The sequence below is a fragment of the Natrix helvetica genome (assembly GCF_964273705.1).
Source record: "Natrix helvetica genome assembly, chromosome: 3".
NCBI lineage: Eukaryota > Metazoa > Chordata > Lepidosauria > Squamata > Natricidae > Natrix > Natrix helvetica.
In genome coordinates, this window is record NC_138549.1 from 120,104,380 (window position 1) to 120,126,087 (window position 21,708).

The 21,708-nt window shown below is 41.9% G+C and overlaps 1 protein-coding gene across 1 annotated transcript in view; it reads right to left on the minus strand.

Moving 5' to 3' along the window:
• The window catches only part of KCNC4 (potassium voltage-gated channel subfamily C member 4), a 40,728-nt gene extending 35,680 nt beyond the window's left edge, over positions 1-5,048 (minus strand). The window contains exon 1 of the mRNA XM_081948018.1: positions 3,708-5,048. Coding sequence (XP_081804144.1) covers positions 3,708-4,355 — 648 coding nt within the window. The 5' untranslated portion in view covers positions 4,356-5,048. The remainder of the gene's footprint in view (positions 1-3,707) is intronic.
• Between the last annotated feature and the right edge of the window lie 16,660 nt (positions 5,049-21,708).

Sequence of the window (21,708 nt, forward strand, 5' to 3'; positions counted from 1 at the left end):
ACCCCCCACCTCCAGCCAGGCAGAGCGCCGCTCACCAACCTAGCAGTATCCCGAAGGTGCCAAGCCGCAGGAACCTGGGGGGAGGCAAAGGTGATCGCGTTGCTTGGCGCCTTCAGGATACCGCTAGGTTGGTGAGCAGCGCTGTGCCCAGCTGAAGAGGGGGGTTGCCGGGTGGCTGCTCTCTGCGAGCGGGCTCCCAAAGAGCCAGGCACAGCCTCATGGGCAAATGGCTGTGTTGCGCTGTCGCAGCAGAGCAACACAATAGCCATGAAGTGACCATGCTCATGAGCAGCCACCCGGCAAACCCCCTTTGCAGCTGGGCACAGCGCCATTCACTGACCTAGGGGTATCATTAAGCTGCCTGAGTGCCTGTTCGCCGCTGCCCGGCTCCCGCGGCTTGGCACCTTCCAAATGCCAGTGAATGGCGCTCTGCACAACTGGAGAGGGGGGTTGCGAAAGCGGCTGTTCTGCTCTCACTCACCCACCTCCCAATGCATGGCCCAGCTCTCATTACAGAGCCAGGGCACCTCCACCACCATCCCAGCCTGGCTTTTTCCGCAGCTTCCAACCCGAGTCTTTCGGCAGTGGACACTCTGGGCACACGCTCTATGGTTGTACGCTCTGCAGGCAGCTGGCCCACAACCATAAAGCGTGCACCCAGAGCGACCACCGCCGAAAGACTCAGATTGGGAGCTGCGGAAAAAGCCAGGCTGGGATGGCGGCGGAGGTGCCCTGGCTCCATAAGGAGAGCTGGGCCATGCATCATGAGGCTGGGAGGCGGGTGAGCGAGAGCGGAACTGCTGCTCGCACAACCCCCCTCAACAGCCATGCAGAGCGCCATTCACTGGCATTTGGAAGATGCCAAGCTGCGGGAGCCAGGCGGCGGCAAACAGGCACTCACGCGGCTTGGCGATACCCCTAGGTCAGTGAATGGCGCTGTTCCCAGCTGGAAAGGGGTTTTTCCAGGTGGCTGCTCGTGAGCGTGGTCGCTTCATGGCTGTTGTGTTGCGCTGCTACGACAGCGCAACACAATCATTCGCCCATGAGGCTGTGCCGGGTTCTTTGGGAGCCCGCTCGCAAGAGAGCAGCCGCCTGGCAACCCCAAAACAATAAACCCTCCCCCCATAATAAAGCCCAAGCCATATTTTGTAGGTAAAAAGAAAATAAGACCCTGTCGTATTTTCGGGGCGACACGGTAGTTTTTTTTTTTTTTAATCCTTATCATAGTTGGAAAGAAGCCTGGAAATGAAGAAGAATTGAACCTCAATTGCCAACTGTTGCTAATTCTTTTAGAGTGCAGTGGAATCAACTAGGATAGGCTGGCCAAATGCTAATATATATTTTGTCTCCTTTAATTTAGGCAGTGTTGGATGTTCTTATGTAATGACTGTGCCCTGGAAATCCATGTTTCTTTCCAAATTCTTTTATCTGACCTTGACATTGGGTCACTTATTTTTATCTTCTCTAACAGGTTGAAATATTTTCCTAATTAATAACACTGATTCTTTCCTTTAAAAAAGAAAAAAGGTTTAAAAAGATAGTTAGCTACCGAGGGAAAACTGAACAGAAATAGCCATATTTTCATGGATTCATAACAAGCTGGAAGGAGGCTGTCCTCACTCTCCATTTGCTAGCTACCAGTGATCCTTATTAGCAAAATTGTTTATCTCTCATCTGTGATCAACTTTTTATCTCTTGGGCATGAAGAACAATCACAGATTTTTTTTTCTTAAGTAGGCAAGATTCAACCAAAGGTGATACAGACAAATCCAGAAGATGGTTTTCAACAAATCTGTTTATATCTTCTGATCAACAGTAATGGTGGAAATCTAAGACTTTTGAGACTTAAATAGTTACAAATTCTATTTAAAATGAATCTTTTGGAGATATGAATGCCTAAATTGTCTGAATGTATGTGAAAGAAAATATTTTGAATAAATTTTATTAGCACTTCCCAGCTATGGAATATACATTTTGAGGTGAACTTTATAAGAAGCAAAACTAGAATCAGAGTTTACACATTTAAATCTTACTATGTTATTCATCCAAGTATTATACACAAGATGGAAATCTCAATATGTATGGCAGAATGTCTATATAGCATGTGACTAAGAAATTCATTACTGGAGGCTTTCAAAAAGACATTGGACAATCATTTGTCCGAAATGATATGGAAGCTCCTGCTTGAGCAGGGGTTGGACTAAAAGACCTCCAAGGTCCATTCCAATCCTGTTATTCTATGTTATAAAACAAATATATGGATATTTGTTTCTTGAATGTAAAAAGTATGCTTGAATCGCAAAAATGGACTTTAAAAATATGTAAGGAAAAGCAAAGAGTGGACATTGTCCATTACTAATTTATATGGACGTGCTTGAGAATAAAAATGATATATTTCTACTAAAATGCCCAAAGTGTTTATTTTTTTAAAAAAGGGAAACAGAATCTCTATAGAAGACTATTACAGGGATTTCTAGCAGACCTCAATTTGTACCAGCCAGGCATTGCTGATTTGTTTGCATGTTATTGAAAATATTAAGGGTAAATTAATTCAGATATAGGAAAACTATAGGAAAACATCACATAGCACAATAGAAAGAAAATACAAGACAAAAGTGAGTCTAGTAAGTTTCTTTGAGGTTTGTTGTGTGGGTGTATGTGTATGTAAACATGCAGGCACAACAGAATTTTAATTGCTTGGACAAATGAAATATTTCTTGATGGAGCCCGTTGGATGTCTCACAGCTTAGGAAGAAATTTTCTGTACCAAACGTAATTCCGAGTACAGTTCTTTTATGCAAAAGCCCATTCCTGCCTACACAAAATTTACTTGTATTTTAGCTACCCAATTTCAATGGAAAAACCATTTTCCTGTTATTATTCTTTAATAATGGAGAATTAAAAATGTCTTAACTAATACCAAGGGATCTACCAGTACTATCCCTCTTCTGAGGTACACTACATCTTATACCACTAGTAAATTCAGAGCACCTGGCAATCCTGCAGCTAGAATAATAGAATATGCAAGGGGGGGGGGGATTCTAATTAGATTTTCTCCAAACCTTGTCAAATGTTGGATTCAATGGGAGGAGGTGAAATCTGCTCCAAGGGTGTGCTGGTAACAGATTTTTCCAAACCTCCAAAGAGACCTCTAAATATAAGCACTGTTGTCGTCTGCAGAGAGTATTTGTGTGCGGTACTGATAAATAACCGGGGAGTATAAAACAGCTAAGTCTTCACCATGCACAATAAAAACACACACACAATGAAAAAGAGCAATACCTGTTACCTGAATAAGAAAAGGCAAATAAAGGGAAAAATAAGAGAAGAGAAGCAGCAGCAGAGCAAGCAGAGGTCAGTCTCAGGTGAAGAACTACACTGAAAACTTTGGAGAGCTTGAAATGTAAAGTAACTATAGGAGTAAATCTGCAAAGAAACATACTGAGGGGAGGGAGGGCTTTTTTTGTTTTGTATGTTCCCAAACCCAAGTGATTAATTCAATCTTCCCTAATCAGATACACTACAATAGAGTGTCTGTAGCCCAAACAGGTCACTGGGAATGTTACCTGGGAATGATGGGACTTGTAGTCCTACACATCAGAAGGACATCCAATTGTACCCTAGGAATTAGAAGTGGGGCATATACCTACCCACCTACCCATCCACCCTAGGAAACCGGCTCTCCCTGCCCTCTCTTACTGACTCACCCGGGCTGCCTTTGATGAATAGGGATCCTCAAAAAGTGCCCACATCTTCGGCTGCCAATTCCGGCAACAGCCACTTCCTCCTCCTCCTGAGGCCCCAGGAGGCCTATCCTCCATGCCCAGGTGTTGAAGGGTCATCTCCCGGGCCCCTTCATCTTCCATCTCTTCCCCAGCCAGCCCGCTGCCAGGCTCAGGGCTCTCGAAGATATCCAGGGCTTCCTCCGCATCTCTGTGCTGCCTGTAAGTCATCCAGCAGCAAGGCTCCACATCAGTCTCGTCAATGCCCCAGTAGGTCAGCTCCTCTTCAAAGAGGGGCCCACAGATGTCCGCCGGGCAGTGTAGTTTGCCCGTGCGGTAGTAGTTCAAGACATAAGAGAAAATGCCTGGGTGGCGGTCAAAGAAAAACTCATTGCTTTTCCCATCAAAATCAAAATTGCTCTGGGCATCGGGATCCGCCAGCCAGGCCAGGCGGGTCCCAGGCAGGGTGCGTAAAGTGCTCTTGTAGGTCTCATGCCGGGTGCCCCCCACGTTGATCGTGATCTTGTCGGACTCTTCTCCTTTGCCCATCTCTTCCTTCAGGCATGTTTTGGAGGGTGGCTTGTTCCCTGATTTGCGCCCACGGTAAGATGAGACACACACCGAGCTGATCATAGATTAGGTTAGGTGGGCCAGAAGTGCTTCTGGTGACCCTTTTCCTTCTGGCCCAGAAGCAGGAGGTCGGGGGAGGGGGGGGAAGCAGAGAGAGGCCCTGCACCTGCTGTGCCCTGAGGGAGCTATTGAGATGGAGCTCGGTTGAACGGCCGCCCGTTATTTGGGGGGGGGGAAAGGAAGTCTCCTCAAGGCCACCCAAACCCCAGCGAGGAGCTGCAACAAGTGCCTCGGTGAGCCGGGAGCAAAGCCCCGATGTGGAAGGAAACGGCCTTGTCTGGCCAGCCAAGATAGCAGAAGGATTATATCTCTTTTTGGGCGGGCTGGGAGCAAATGGCCCCAGACCAGAAGCGGCGGGGCGGGCAATTCATCCAGGGCACAGGCTCCTGGCCAAGCGAAAAGGAACCGGAGAAGAAAATGCCACCAGAAGAGATTCCTAGGAGAAACGCCTCTTCTGCTTTCCGCCGCTGGTTAGTAAACAGCCCCGTCTCGCAAAGTAGAGAAGAGAAGCTCGACGTGACTTTCAAGACGATGTTAAACTTCGGAAGACCTCCCCGGGTCCGCTTCTCTCTCTCCCACGCACCGCTCGAGATACGCAACCAATTCGCCGGGTCTCGCCTTTTGCCTCCCCGCTCGTTCCCAAACCCTTCGCTCGATGGCCCGCCTTTCCCTTCCAGGCAATTGGAAGATGACAAAACAACGACCCCCACCCACCCCGTCAGCGCAGCGCTAAGCCCCCGGGCCGTTTCCCTAGACGAGGCGAAGAGCCGGTAAGAAAAGCCGGTGTGCCGAGGCGCATCCTCGGCAGCTGCCTCTTAGGCTGAACGGTTCCGCCGTGGCAAATCGCAGAAGAGGGCAGGGAGGCTCCGAGCTGGGGCTTGGCTGTCTCCGTCCGGCTGGCTTGGATAGCCGAGGCTCAGGCTTCCGACAGGGGGATCCGCTTCCCGTCGGAGACCCTCGGGTCTAAGCGGGAGAGCAGCGGTCTTGCCACGGCCGAGGCGAAAGGGGGCGGGTGGGCTCGTCGGGCGTCAGGTGCGCTGGCGAGAAAGCGGGAGCAACCCCAGCCCGCTTGGCGCTGTCTCATTTTCAAACTGTGGGAGGGCGAAGAAGAGGGAGTGGAAGGAGCGCACTGCTCGGGCGACTTGGGCTCTCTCGCGTGTGCTGGCGCCGCTTTCCCCTCCTCCAGGGCTGGGAGGGGCGGTCGAGGGAAGGGCTGGTCGCGAGGGGCAGCTCGGCGCAATCCACAAGTTGCTGCGCGAGGAAAGGCGGGAGGAGTGTGTGTGTGTGAGTGCGCGCGCGCGTGTGTCTGCGGGTGGGGGCGCCCGCGTGGCTCTTCTTTGCCACAAAGCAGCCTGTTGCCGGCGCCGTTCGGACGGCAAAGCCGAAGCCGAAAAGCCGTAGGAAGCGCAAAGCCAAATAGAAGCGTTTCTCTTGCAGCCCAGAGAGGGCGCTCGCTGCAGGGAGGCGCGGATTTGGTAGCCCCGGCGGTTTTCCTCCGAATGGCTTTGCGCTTGCCCGTTGCCCGGATACTCGAGCTCGTGTGTGCCCGGCCCAGCCCAGCCCAGCCCAGTCCGTTTTCCAAGCCGAGCGGCAGCTGGCAAGATGCTTTTCTGCCTTTGCACGATCGGGGCGGGCGGATGATTGTGGGCCAGGCTCGCTGCGTGTTTCCTTTTGCATTTTATCTCGCAAAGGAGTGGGGAAAACACCCTTTTTCTCTGAATAGTACAAATGCGCTTAGCTCCAAAGGAGATCCTGATCCTCCCCTGATCGAATGCAGAAAATGAGAAATCTGAAACCTTGGAGTCGTTTCAGGAGAAAGAAGCGCGTTAGTTTTATACCAATAGCGACAAAGAACCCGTGAGGTGGATTTAGAGAAGAAGCGACTCCATACTTTTGCTCCATCCAGCCAATCGCTGCCTGCGTTGCCTGGCAACGGCTTTGATTCCTTGTTGCTACTGATGCCCTGCATTTCGTTTCTTTTTGACTTGTTAGTATTCCTGCCCCAGACGGAATACTCCATGTTACGCAAAGAGTGAATTGCAGACAATAAATGCTTATGGCACGGAGGAAGTTACTTTATGCACAAGGTCTGAGGCGAATCCAGTGGGTTTAAGTTGAAGGAGGCGGATTTTGGATGCACATTAGGAAAAATGGTCTGAGTGTAAGAGGTATTGTACAAATCAAGAGAGGTGGGCTGTTCTTTGTGGACCTACCCAAACAAAGGCTGGATACTTGGGGCCTAGGTTGGCCTTGAATATCTTCAAGATTATTTTGAACCCTTCATTTTATTATTCTCCTATTCATCTAGCCTACTGAATTCAGGTGTTTCACACCTCATCTGGAAGTGGTGGGAAATAAACCAGGGATCTCCCATAGGTACAGTGTATGTTTTACTACTGGGTGTCAACTCCATCATAAATGTGCTATATAATGTACCATAAGGATATTTCTTACTTTCAATTACAAACTTACGAATCATAGCAACCTACATTCTCCTTTACTGATCTTACCAAAATCTCCCTTTCTTTCTTTGCAAATGTGGAAAATGCTCTGCCTCTGATATCTCAGAATTCCCATTAGCTGGGGTTGAGATACTGGTCTTTATTATGGTCTGTGACCATGTTTTATAAAAACTTTTAAAGAAGATTGCAAGACTTAGGTGTTGAGATGATTAATAGAAAAAAAAATGGATCAAACTGCAAAACCCTATAGATACTGGTAGAATACTAATAAATACAAAACCCTTCTTTATGAGTAAAGTACTAAAACCACTACACTAGAAGATATATATGTATGTTATTTATTTATTTATTTCCACATTTCTACCAGACCTAGTATATGTGAATATGTAACTTTATTTCAGCCTGTGACCAGTGAAATGTAACAGAGAAAACATAAAACAATATAGAAAGCATAAGAAAATGTATATTTATAAAATGCTACAATGTAGGATAATGTTTCCTTGCTTAAAACAACGGCAACTGCATTAATTGTTGCAACCATCCTGGAAATGTTAGGTAAACAATAAAAAGACAAAGAAAAGAGCAGGTGGAAAGACAATATGAAGGTAGGGCAGAGGTTGCTGTAGAAAGGACATTGAATGAACATGTGGGCTAGAACCTCAGGTTCACTCTGCAAAAGGGGTATTGTTATATCTTTCCCCTTGGGTTACAGAAGACAAGGCGTTAAAATGGATTAAATAAAAAGTTCCACAGTATGTTGGGCCAGTAAGAGTGAATAGGCAATTTGCTGTGAAGACTTCCTATTTAAATCTTGCCAATATTGACTGGATTGTTCTGTTCTACCTGGGGAGCTATAGTGAACATCCACTGTCAGACTGCAGCTCTACTTCTTGATAGCTCCATTTCCAAGAGAGCATGACAGAAGAAGCTCCCCAGCTGATGTCCGCACAAGTTCAGACAAATTATTCATTCATGTCTTCTCCATTGCATTGATGAAAGCTAGTGGCATACTGTAAGCTCAATAGAAACCTGATGTAGACAGGATACATGAGATACCGAGTTGTGCCATCACAGATAATCTACAGCTTTGGTATGAAAGATTTTTGGGGTTTTTTATATGCGTCCCCCAAACCTATTTTAGATCCAAATAAATATTATAACAAAAGTTGGTATCTCCTCCATCTGGCTATAAATTCCAACTCTGGGCAAACTGATCCCAGTCACAGATTTCAAATTGATTTCCCTGAACATCCCATGGGAACTATTTATCATCTGATCTACTCCAATAACTTCACCCCTACTGGCCTGCACATCCATTAGGTACAGTGTAATCAGGAACATGCACAAAGACAATTCGTTGCACTTCACCAGTGATTTCAGTGCTTTTGTCCAATTGAAATGCAATTTTTTTCTGCAGCTGTGATCTTTTCCACCACACATTAAGTATCAAGTTCTATTACCATTGAAGATCACTCCAATCTCCACCTAAGCTACGGTAGCTATACAGCTGATCTGACAAATCCATTATATTCCTATCAGGCAGAGCTTCCTTTGACAGAATTACTGTCCCAGTCTCCAGGGGTGGGCTGCTGGGGGTTCACATGGGTTCAGGTGATCCTCTAGCTGGGATTCGGCCCAATTCGGCAAACCCCTAAATGCCACCACTGGCTGGCCACACCCACCCCACCCCTCCCTGTCCCTCGCAGGAGTCTCCACGTGGCCCATTCATCATGCCAGATAAATGCAGGGCCACACGGGGGCTCAAGGAGGGGGGGAAATGGGCCTACCAGAGATTCCAGAAACCCAGAAATAGGCCTGTTTCCAGCCTCCAGAGCCTGGGGAAGCAGTTTTCGCTCTCCTGGGGGCTTGAGGAAAGCTTCCGGAGCCTGAGGAGGGCAAAAAATGAGCCTACTGGAAGTTCAGAAATGGGGCTGTTTCCGGCCTCCACAGGGCCTTCGAGCCTGGGAGAAGCAGTTTTCACCCTCCCAGAGGCTCAAGGAAAGCCTCCAGAGCCTGGGGAGGGTGAAAAATGCCCCCTCCCTGCCGTGGTGCAGGAGGCCAACTAGGCCACACCCATCATGGCCACGCCCACCCAGCAACGGGGCAGAGAACCCATTGCTGCAATTTTTGAAGCCCACCCCTGCTTGAGCCAACTCTCAGACCTGAACAAGGGACAAAGAGGAACCTTCCTGATTTCTTGCAACGTTACTGATTAGAAGGCCAAAGAAGGATGATCCTTATTTCCAGGACATAAGATTGTAAATAAACTTTTATTTTGTTACAGGAGTCCTGCACGCCATATTATTATGTAATGATACTACATGATTACTCAGTGAACCCCTTTAATGCTGTTTGCAGTGCCACATGGGATTGTGTCTGAGAAGGTGTTGATAACACATGGTGTTTAGCTGTTGGGGTTAATTTAGCCAAATGCAATATTGTAATTACAAATATCCAGTATGTTATATTGTAATATTGTAATTATAATTATCCAGTATGTTGATTTTTTTAAAACCAAATGCTGGGATATGTTAAAGAACTAATTTTCTCAATTCATTTAGGAATATCCAAGTTTTGGTCTTATGCTGGCAGGTGACTTTGACACAAGACGTGATAAGACTTTCTCCTTGTATTTTAATAACTGTAAAACAAAGATTTTTTGGCGTTCAGCTGTACTACAGTAAAGAACAGGTTATGAACATAGCAAGCATCTATTATTCATCATCAGAAGTTTTAACATTACATAATAAATAGTGACCTTAATTGGGTTTATCTATAGGGGACCCATAAAAGTCGATCAGTTAAGTCTTGATCTTTTATGGTCTTTTTAATCTGGTAATTTTAATTACAGTTGACCTACGGCTGACCATTTGCTACTGTTACCTCATCTGAGTCTTGGCCCATATCCAGCCTGCTTGAACAGTTCCTGCTGGGATAAAGGTAATAACACGTTTAGTCATCCTAGGATTACATGGTCTTAGAAGACTGCAAGATTTGTCACTATCACTAGTAGACACCTGGTCAGTGAATATCAGCTCACTCAGGATTGCTTGTGGATGTGAATGGTGGGTCTTCCATTTTCTCATTATTTGGCTAATGTTGTTTTTCTATTCCATTCTGGCTGAGTGTGTAATAGGATAAGAGAATCCAAAATAAGAGAATTATTTAAAATAGGATTTTTTTAAAAAATACTTATTATTGGATCTGTTGAAGACAATGTAATGAATTATTATAATATAAATGAACCCATATTTATAATACCTTGTTTAAAATGAAGAAATAATAGTGACAGTCAAACAAATGAAGTACTATAATAATAATGTATACAAATATACTTGATTGACAATATGTGACTTTGTATAAAATTTAAGGGATCACTACGGAAAGGATGCACAAAAACCTTGTAACCACATCGACACAATGTACGGAATTAAACATGTTTTTATGTTACGTGTTTTGTTTGTTTATGTTTGTTTTAAAAAATAAAATCATTTTTTAAAAATTGATGTATTGCTTAAAGTGTGCTGGCCCATAAAGCTGGAACTAATTTTCCTTGTGGTGAGTTGTAAGTATGCAATAGTGCAGGATAGCCTGTATTATGAATAGATGTTATAAAAGAATGTGTGATTTAGACGCACGGCTTATCTGCCATAGATAGTTATTTTCCAGAGAAAACTGGTTCAGGGAATGTGCAACTTTGATGTGTTTTTTATGACTTTCCGCAAATCATGTTGGTTACTTAAACCTAGCTTTTTACTTTATTCATACAAAACCTAGACAGATCAGTGACCAAAGTGATGGACAAGATAGCAGTGATATAAATTACATCTAAAATTAAATATAGATTAAAACCATATCATATATTCCCTTAATCAGAACCATCCCATCTCAAATAGACTCTCTGGGATGTGGTGGTGGTGGTGGTGGTGGTGTGGCCTGCCAATGGGCAGCGGAGCTGGCAGCAGAGTCAGACAGTGAGAAGGTTGGGGAGGAACATGGGCCAATCCTGGGGGCTGAGGGAAGCTCAGACGAGGGTTCTGCGTCGAAGGCAGAGAAGGCAGAGAGGGAGCTAGACAGCAGTGAGGCAGAGGAACAGCTGGAGCCTGTTCCCAGTATGTGCATGCGCAGAACTGCCAAAAGACAAGAACAACTAAGAAAGCAGGGTCGACTTGGGAGTAAAGTCACACCTTGGAGGTGATTGGCCCCTCCCATAGGAAACAAAAGGTGTGAATGAGGAGTGGAGTTTGGCAGGAAACAATTTGTTCCTTCAGTCGTTTCAAGACTGAAAGTTCTGTTTGTGATTATAAGAGACTCTGTGCCAAGTGTTGCCTTGCCCTGTGTTTGGAAACTAGATATCTGGCAACTCACCAAGTGAGATAAGGTTCGTGTTGGTAAATATTCCTCTGAAAGACTGTTTGTCAAGCCTTGCTGACTGTGAATGAAAGGAATTCACAGTAGTGTAAATAAAAGAGGTTTTGCTGGGACCCAGACTCTGCTTCATACTTGTTAAGGAACCCTAGCTCAGAACAGGGGGTGCAACCTGTTAGATATCAGAATCAGTTACAATGGTTTACACCAAGGTCCTCTGTTCCGGCGGGAACAGAGATTCAACCTGATTGGTCGAAGGGTCTGACAGCCCCCTATAAAAGGGTTGCTGTCAGACTGAACCTTCGCTGGATTGTACATAGTTGTCTCAGAGTTAATAAAGAGCTGTTGTTGCCTAAGTCTGAGTGTGCCTTTCCTTTACCCGATCTGACACAACCTGTTTATATTACAGATTTTGGTGTATTAGGAGTACTGTGAGTAATAACATGCCATACCAAAAACAGAGATAAATCAACAGTAGGATATTTACATCCCCAAACAGTTTTGTAGTAACGCATCCTTGTTACCTTGCTGTGATGGGATTGCCTCTTGTCTGGCCTAAAGCTTTCTGTACAACAGTAACATTATGTCTGTGGTGATAGCAGCAACAGCATGCTGGAGATCACTTGTTGATATTTCAGCTCTTCTTCCTTACCCTCTATGGGAATGGCAATTTTTCTAGGTTGTTAATTATTCTTGCTGTTTGATCTGTCCTAAGCTGGAACTTCACTGGTGAAACTGAGACCTTTGCAGATACAGTTTATGGTACTGTCGGTACATTAAAAAGCTTTCGTCTAATCAACCTATAGTCCCAATCACAACAACATATAAGTGCATGATTTGAGATAACCCAAAGATTCTTGGTGTTAAGAGAGGCCCAAGTACTCAGTAATTTATCTGGTTTGAGTAAAAAGTGATACAATATGGCAGTGTTTCTCAATCTTGGTAATCTTAAATTCAAGTCTAAGCATTTTAAACTTGCCAAAGCTGAGAAGTGTGCCATGGTTGACAGTACTATATAGGCAAATTGAAAACTCTGAATTGGATGATCTGCATCCAGAACTGTATCTTAAACTAGACCAGTGTTTCTCAAACTTGGCAACTTTAAGATCTGTGGACTTCAGCTTCCAGATTTCTCCAACCTACTATGGGGCGTTCCACTGGCTGGAATACTCTGGGAGTTGAAATCTACATATCTTAACAGTTGCCAACAACTGATATGGATAGAGTAGAATCCAGAGCCTGTTTGTCTCAAATTAGGCAGGAACATAGCACTATGGGAGGCGAAGAGAATCATCAACAATCTTGTAGGTTCTTACAGTCTCTCCCCTTTGTTTGTTTTTCTCCCTCTTTTAATTGGCTCTGATATAATGCTTGTCCTAGCAGTAAATATTTGTTACAATTGTTTACATGCCCACCTGTCTCCCATTAGTTTATTTTGTGTCATAAAGGAGATTGTTTGGAAGAGTCTCAGCATGAGAGGACTTTGGGTACTTTCACAGCGTGTGAAACTGAAGTCCCTGGGCTTTAGATTGTTATCTTGTGGAACTGCATCTCAATTTTGATTTGAACAGGAAAAGGTTATTAGGAGGGTCCATGATGATGCAAGTCACCTCTATTAATTAGCAGATCCATAAAAAACCTTAATCTTTTCCTGAAATCTCACAGGTGCATCCTCTTTCTTACACAAGTCAGATTGTGCATCTCTTTAGCTTGTCAAAGACTAAAAATTCTACAACAACACATCTGCCTCTCTTGTTTTCTGAGGTAGGCCTCGGAAAGCGGAACAGCAGACAACATGTTAAGCTGTTGATCAGGAAAGATTTTAATCAAAGCAAAATGTTGGTAGCCAGGGCCAACCCTCCTGATCAACAAATCAATATAACTGCCTTAAGCAGCAGATGCTGAAAAACAACAGTAACAGCCACACATATAATTCCTAAAAACCCGTGAGGTTCCCTTCAGTTGTAGAGGAGATAAGTGATTATTAAACAGCTTATCAACTAGAATCCTATCAATGCAAATTTCATGCACAAATGTAAGGTACCCCAGTTTTGCATCAGTACAAAAAAAATCCTTTTCTGTTTGGGTAAAAAAAATGCCTTAGGGAGGAATTAACCCAATGGAAATTGCATACATTAGTTACAAAATGTTGATTTAACACTTGGCAAATAAGGGATGAAAAATACCAAAAGGGAAATTACCCCTGAGAAGAAAAGGCTGATAATCGAGAGAAACATTAACTCAGAAGACTGATAATTATATTATTTTGTTCTGTAACTTATAGTTCAAATCACTATAGGTATTTTTCATGTCATCTGTCTTTACTATGACAATAGTTCCCTTCTTTTCCAAGTAACATTTCCTAACAAGGCCAGAGAAAGTTATTTCAATTGCTGTTGAACAACATACTTGGTAGTTCCTGAAGTTACTTATTAACAAATAACAGAGTTTCAAGGGACCTTGGAGATCTTCTAGTCCAACCCCCTGTTCAAGCAAGAGGCCCTATACTATTATGGACAAATGGCTGTCCAATCTCTTCTTTAAAATTCCAGTGATAGAGAACCCACAATTTCTGAAGACAAGCCATTCCACTGGTTAATTGTTCTGCCAGGAAATATCTCCTTAGTTCTAGGTTGCTTCTCTTCCTGATTAGTCTCCATCCATTGCTTCTTGTCCTACCGTCAGGTGCTTTGGAGAATAGATTGATCCATCTTCTTTGTGGCAGCCCCTCAAATATTGGAACAGTCATCATGTCACGCGGAGTCGTCCTTTTCACTAGACCAGATGTATCCAATTCCTGCAGTCATTGTTCATATATTTTAGCCTCCAGCCCCCTAATCATATTTGTTGCTAATTGTTGCTTTGTTGTTAATTGTCTTAAAACTCTTCAGCAGAACATTGGAATATCGTGGAGATTTGTTTCTCTTCTGTTACAAAATACATGGTCTTTTGCACTCTTTATGCCAAAGTCACAAAACTGCAATTAGAAAGGAATAAAATCAACAAGCTTTGTTGGAGCTTTGATCAACATCCTGGGAGCAGAGAGACATCTTGTGGTTATTTAAGTCTCAGAGTAGTATCACATTTTCCAGGCTATGCAGTCTGAGCCTATACAACTTTATTTTATTTAACCACCTAGCATTACTACCTATGTGAGGCACTCAGAACAAATCATGCTTTCTGTTTGAGACAGTAGCACACTATCCAGAGGGGACCAGGACAGAGGTGGGTCTCTGCTGATCGGGCGAACCAGTAGTGGTGGCGGCAAGGGGCTCCACCCACTCGCCTGGACGCTTCTGTGCATGCACAGAAGCGTCATGCAAGTGCGAGTACATGAGCAAACCGGTAGTAAAAAAAATGGAAACCCACTACTGGACCAGGAGTAGGCACATGGGACATTTGTGGCCAGATGTCGTCAAGGTCTGTGTAGAGTGTGCCATCCACCCCTGGTAGGGTCTTTCCCCAACCTCTCAGATGCCACTTATGAAGGAAGCTGAATGAGTAGTATCTTCCTTCTGATGTGGGAGGGGGAAATGATTTTCTACCAACATAGAGGTCCACTGATAAGGCAAATGTCTACATGCAAATGCCCTCCGTGGTTCCCTGTCACCCTGGAAATGCACTTGGATGGGAAAGGCTTCTTCAGACATACCTTTGAACAGAGTCAGCCAAAGTGAATAGTATAATGTGGAGGCAAACGGGCTTCCTCACATTGGTTTGATGAGTGGGTAACCAAGTTTGATTTATAACTTAATTAGAAGTAGCACACCATGGAAACATTCATGGTACTCCCCACTATAGCTCTTTATCAAGAACCTGTGAATATTGTCCCTAAGCCTTTTGAAACAAGGAAGGGACCAAAAAAAAAAAAAAGAACCCAGAAGACAATGCAAGGTAAAGAAGAAACTATTTTAATTGCAGGCTGCTATGGGTTGTTACAGTATTTCTCCCATACAACAGAATTCTCCTGCTGACACAGAGTGCTTGGGATAGTAGTTACACTGACCATGGTGTATATGAGATAAGTCACTACAAATTGTGCTCCCCACTCGCCCCCACCCCCATCCAGTTTCATGAGCCATATGTTTTCTAGTTTTTTTTTCTATGCAGTCAATTCAGAAAATCCAGCAGCCTTCTTCCTCAATTTCAGCATCCTCTTTTCACGTACAGCCTTCTCAGCATTTATTTATTTATTTATTTATTATTCATATTTATAGACCGCCCCCTCTCCCGAAAGGGACTCTGTACAGCATGGATTCAAGATGCAAGTCCGGGAGCCAGTTGATCCAGTACTGCAAGATAAGCTTAAATCTACACTATCTTCATCCTGACTCTTTCCCCATGCGATAGACTAATATGGCATTTAATTCTTCTCCATCTTTCTGGATTACTGTAGGATCAATGTATAGTAGTTCTGTCCCGAAAATGTTTTGAATGACATCAATAGATTCAGGCAATCAAAGTTTCTTCTGACAGCAGTTTCAATAATATTGCAGTTTTCTGATCATAAATGAAGATGACATATGTGAAACTTCCTTTAAAAAAAAGGGTTTCCCCTCCTTAATTCTCTATTACTGATATACTCTATGATATAGTCTATATACTCTATGACACAGGGCTATGGTATGGACTATAGTAGGTTGATGGAAATTCCTTGTCTGGAGCCAAGAAATCATACCATAGAGAGTTAAATAAGTATTACTACTGGCTTATGATAGGTGCCATTTGTAGCTGCCTATAGGACCAAGTAGGACTTTAAAAAGCCTAACATTCAATATTATAAAAAGAATACCTAGTAAAATTTGATAGGTTAAAAATATTCTTCTTAAAGCCAACTGAGGTGCGTGCGAAGATTATGCATTAAGAGTGTAGGTTCACTATTTGACTTCCTGCTGCATTGTTGAATATTTTTTCTTGCTAGATGTTTTGTAAAAACTGCAGAATATTTCAGTAATCTGAAAGCAGTGCATAATTTAAAGATTACAGTCAGTGAGGCTGACTGGAATATTAGAACATTGAGGCAAAGAGACAAATGATCAGCTGGTTAAAAAAACCCCATCCAGAATAGAATTACTGTAGAACTGATAAGCACCAGCCTCAGTTCTGATGTTGAAATTTCAGACTGATAACATATGGGTCTGAAAAATACTAACGAACTTAAACTAACTCAGCCTTCAGTATGGTGGTTTACAAATTCTAGCAGCTGCACTCACATCTCATCTAAATGGTACTGTCAGAAGGAAGCTGAGCTTATTTCAAGAGGCTGCCATTAGTGTTCAATGTTGCTGACTTCACTATAAAATAATCCCACTATATTTTTGTTTTACAGAATAATCTGACGCACATTTAGGATTACCATATGTGAGCAACAAAATTTAGACGGCAAGGAAAAGTTTCTATGCTGCCATCCCATGGCCATATATGGTAACTAAGCATGCCTATCTTTGCATAGAATTTACTGTATTTCTATCATAATAATGCCATTTCACCTCATAATAATCTAACCACATATCATTGCACTGGCATTCATCACATTCTTCATTCATTGTTTGCTTTGTAAGTCTTTTTTTGAACCTAGAACAAGGTGTATCTTGGGAACATTGACTCATTGACTAGAAGGATCAACTCATGATGGCAGAAAGTTGGGCTCAGTTTATAATGTCATAGGTGAGCCAGGAATAGTTATAGGATCCATTTTGACCTTAAGCATGAATATGGTTCAGGCAACTCATGCTTCCAGATAGCAATAGCACTTAGACTTATATACTTCCCCATAATGCTTTACAGCACTTTCTGGGTGGTTTACAATATCCGCATCAGGTATTTTTGATAAGAGAACTACATCATTCCAATGCTGGAAAGGCTGATCAAAATGGAAGCCCCCAAAATTTAGAGGCCAATGACTTGTTTCCAAGACAATAGTTATATGGTTGAAATTTAATAAGATTTGATTTTGGACCAAGATATAGGAGATGTACTGTATAGCATATTGTTTCAGACAAGGTTTTCAAATTGCAAAGACCTTACTTCATTCCTGGAATCTTATGGAGAACCTATATGAAGTTGCCTGCCATTTCAATCTTCTCATGGTCTCCTACTTCTTCTGAAAGCACATAAAATCAGTAGGAGTATCAGCATTAAAAGCATTTTCTTAGATTGCTGGGCTCATTCTTTAGAAAGAAACATGAATGTTATCAGACGTGTTCCAGATAGGTTGCATATTGCATTTCTCTTCTAGATACTTGTATTTACAAAAGCTGTAGTTTGTGCTATATATATATTTTTTGCCTATCCCAAGTGGCTAGATACAGTTTAGCTAAGGGGTAGCCCAGTGATAAATGGAAGAAAATAGTCTGCCTTTCCTACCTGGAGCCCTCTATTTGAGTTAAATCTCACTTTCCATTAATTCCAGCTTTGAGGTTGGTTAGTTTAATGTTAGTTGAGATTACAGCAATTTAACTCTGATAAAGACAGAAGGCACCAAGCTGGAAAGCTCATTCCATCACGTGAGCAGGAATATCGCATGTCCATTAACTGGCTATTTGTTTTAGGAAGATTGGGCATATATGTTCCTACATCTGTTAAGCAACAGGCCCTACATTATTCTACACTGACAGAAGATGGTATCTTCTCCCGCCATTATCCTTTTCTATGTTTTAGTTTAGTAGCATACAGTACATGACCATATTTTGGGCTCATTCTATTGGCAATATAGCTGAACACAGGCCACAGATTAATGCAGTGAGTGCTTCAGTAATATTCCTGTCAGAATAAGCCAGACATTTACCTTGGTCCAAGTCCACAGTCATAGAATATCCATACAAAAGCAACAGAATGGCCTTGAAACAGATTATATTATAGGAAGAAAACTAACTCTAACAGAACAAAGATAAGCACAACAGCAGATATGAGTCTTAACACAGAGAGACTCGATGGATCAATTGCTCAAGGCATCTAACACTTATTCCCATCACACCCCAGTTGCTGCTTAGCAAAATGCCACAATGAAATACTGTTACATATTTTCACAGAAATAATGACAGGAGTGCCCTTTTGTGCTCCACCCCCTCCCTCCCACCCCATGGGCAGCTCAGCAGGATGTGGTCACTAATCAGACACTAAAAAATTATAAATATATCAAATGTACAATAAAATATATCTGTACAGCACTGAGAATGAAAATAGTTCACTGATCACTTTGGAATATGTTTCTCATTTAACAGAATTTACACCAACATTTACAGAATAAATATACAATAGAAATAGAATCTATAGCTTATTGTCTTCTCTCTTTATATATATATATTATGTACAAACAACCAATATACGTTCCTTCGTCTTCCCACTGCCACTAATCATACACCACAAAAAAGAAGGAAGGAAATGCTATGGATCCATTGTGGAAACACTTTCCCTAGACTGGCTTCTCCTTGAGAAACCAATAGAGGGGCATTGCATGAAATTAGCTCTGCTCAACCCAATGGCACATCAAACATGTCCCAAGGTGCACAGAGCAAATCAAGAATTCTGGGAATCTCTGACAACTTCCTTCCATGCAAAAGAAGAAGTCTTCAGGAGAGGACAATATGGACAGAAAGGGGAAACTCTGTATTCAGCAATTAGCTTCTTCATTGATTGCCTTTTCACATTTTGCATGATCTCTAGACAACAGGGGCTCGGTGATATTCCCCCCCCCCTTAATGGAGTCCAGAGGGCGGGGGTGGGGGTGGAACTATCAAAAGATAAATAAAAAAGGAATTGAGTCTTGTAGCGGAATTTTTTTTATCCCTACTTGATTCATTCTTTTTTTTCATGACTCATAAAAAAATCAAGTGGTATCTCCTTCACCTTAAAACATAATCTCTTTATAAAAAAAGAAAGCAGTCCATTTAATTGCTCCTATCACAAGCTCATATGATCTCTGCTTATAGTCTTGTCAAAGACATACAGAGAAGTCAGAAGAGGAATTAAAGAACAGGAAACAAAAATCTGCTGAAACCAATAATTATAACACTATTCTGAAAAGAACCTTTGTCCTAGAACTGCCAGTGTCTGTAGTATAATGAAGAAAAATAAGAAGGCTTAATGAAAACTATAAGGCCTCCCTTGATTGTCTTTCACATTTTAACCAACTAATATCCTTAATTTCTAACACAGCAGTCATCACAAATGAAAGTCCACTCTGAACTCTCTTTAACTGCAGCATTGCTTCTAATTAATTGATTCCAGCAGTGACAATTACTCTATCTTAATCACCTTGAAGTCATCTGTGATTTTTTTTGTAGTCTGAAAATAAACTTCACTGATCTTTATAAGACTTATTTCTAGTGTCTATAAAACTGTTCATGCTTTGAAAAAAATTGGATGCAAGTGCTCTAAATCAGACACGTATAGTTACTATTATTTCTTAAAGCAGTCCAGCTTTTTCAACTCTCTGTACAAACCTGGAGAAAGATGCTGCTCTTTAAATTTATATAGAAGCCTTAAAAAGTTAGGGCGGTTTTAAGAAATAGCACAGAAGCTTTTTCTACTTTCTGGGCACTTCTTTCAAATCTTTTTCAAAGCATGCAAAACTCTATAGCACATAGTCATGTGTAAAAATTTATTAGGGCTGAAGTAACAAAAATAAAAACATGCCTTTTTGTATAATTGTCATAACTACCAATTCAGGGTATATGATAGTTAAAAACAGAAACTGCCATAATTCTTATTCTCCTGATCATTAGCTGCTTTGAATCAAGTTGTTTCAAATTTTCATGTTTTAGAATATAGAATTATATAGGGAAATGTTAACATGGTAATATCTGGATGAGTATTTAACTCCAGTGGGTGGAGTGAAAAGTATTCCTCTAGTCTTAAAAATGATTGCAAGTGCTTCTGCATACTATTTGATTCATATTCTTAGCCTGTTGTGATATAACTGCATAAATGACTGGAGAAAAGAGTGAAGGGAAATTGGAATACATTGGCCAACCTTGTAATGGAAATGGAAAAACAATGCCATGCACTGGTACCCATTTGTTTCTTTGAGCAAGTGGTTTACCTAAAGAAATGCTCAAGAGATTACAACAACTTCAGATGATGCACTAATGTGCCTTTTCTCTTCTATATATAGGATCTAAATGAACAGATTGATTTTTAAAAAGGAAAAGGAAGATTAACAATTAGAAAAGACCCATTGACAGAGTAAGCTGCTTGCTTGGGACCAACATGTGACCTGCATAAAGAGAGACTTCATAGCAGATTACTGCTGGTGCTGAGGTACGAAGTTTCCTATATCAAAAAAAAAGGATGTTCAGATATTTGTGAACTCCAATTCCCATCAGCCCTAGCCAGAATGCCGATACTGAGCATTGATCAGACTTGATGCTCACCTTATCTCAAAGCCTCTTATTTATGAACTCTATCCTAATTCTATAATCCTGTCATCTATAGCAGCTGGACCAGATTTCCAATAGCCATCATTTAATTTAATTGATTCCAGTAGAATTATATTGACTCATACCCAAAATATTTATTCCTGACTAGGAAACATGTAGAGCTATCACAGAAAATGGCTATTTCTCTTTTTCTTTTTGCAAACTTTTTGCTTTTACAGGATTCAGATCAAATAAAGTAATGTGATACTTTATGACTGGACTAAAAAAGGCCAGAAACGGACTGAAATATGAATTTATCTACCTCCGTTGTCTATTCAGATTGTAATATATCGCAGGCTTACTTAAATAATATAGCATGTGGAAAAGGAGAAATTGAAGTATAATTATGCATAATCCTCTAGGTTGCCTGAGTAGTCTGAAGTCAAATCTGAACCCCAAGAACAAAAAGAGAATCCATTGTCTGCTGAAATGAATACAAAAATTGTGACGACCTTAAATGCAGCGGTACAGGCGAACCAAATCATGAGGAAACATTCTAGAAAGGCTCACTGTAAAAATGCTAAGTCTCTGGAAAGTAGGACATTCTTCATCATTTTCTTGACATCTTGACATTTTCCCACTGACACTTCATTGCCTCTATGGGAATAAACTAGTTGTTTTTCACTATTGCATAATGAATGTACATCCTGGATAATTGGAGTTCCTGACAGTAATTTAATGCATTGTGATATACTGTTCAGTGTTGGGCCACATTGTGCTCCGGAAGCCCAATGAATAGAATGAAGTGGAGTTAGGACACCAGATCTTGGCTTCTGTTTAATTGCTGATTTATGCTGAACGCAAATTCAAACCTTATTTCTCTATTCCACCACTCAGAAAAGACTTTGTAAAGTTAAAATACGTTGTATATTCAAAGCAGGATAAAAATCAGCCTTAACTGATGGTGTCAGGCAGCAACACTCTGAAAATATCATAAATACTATCACTGATTAATTACCTATTTAATTTTTCATAATGCCCGAGATACAACTTTAAAGGTATTATTGGCGATTAATATTCCAGCAGATTCAGGCTCTCAATAATGTTCAAATCGTAAGATTTTTCTTTTTGGTTGTTTTTGTTTACTCCTAGAGAATTGTGCATAAC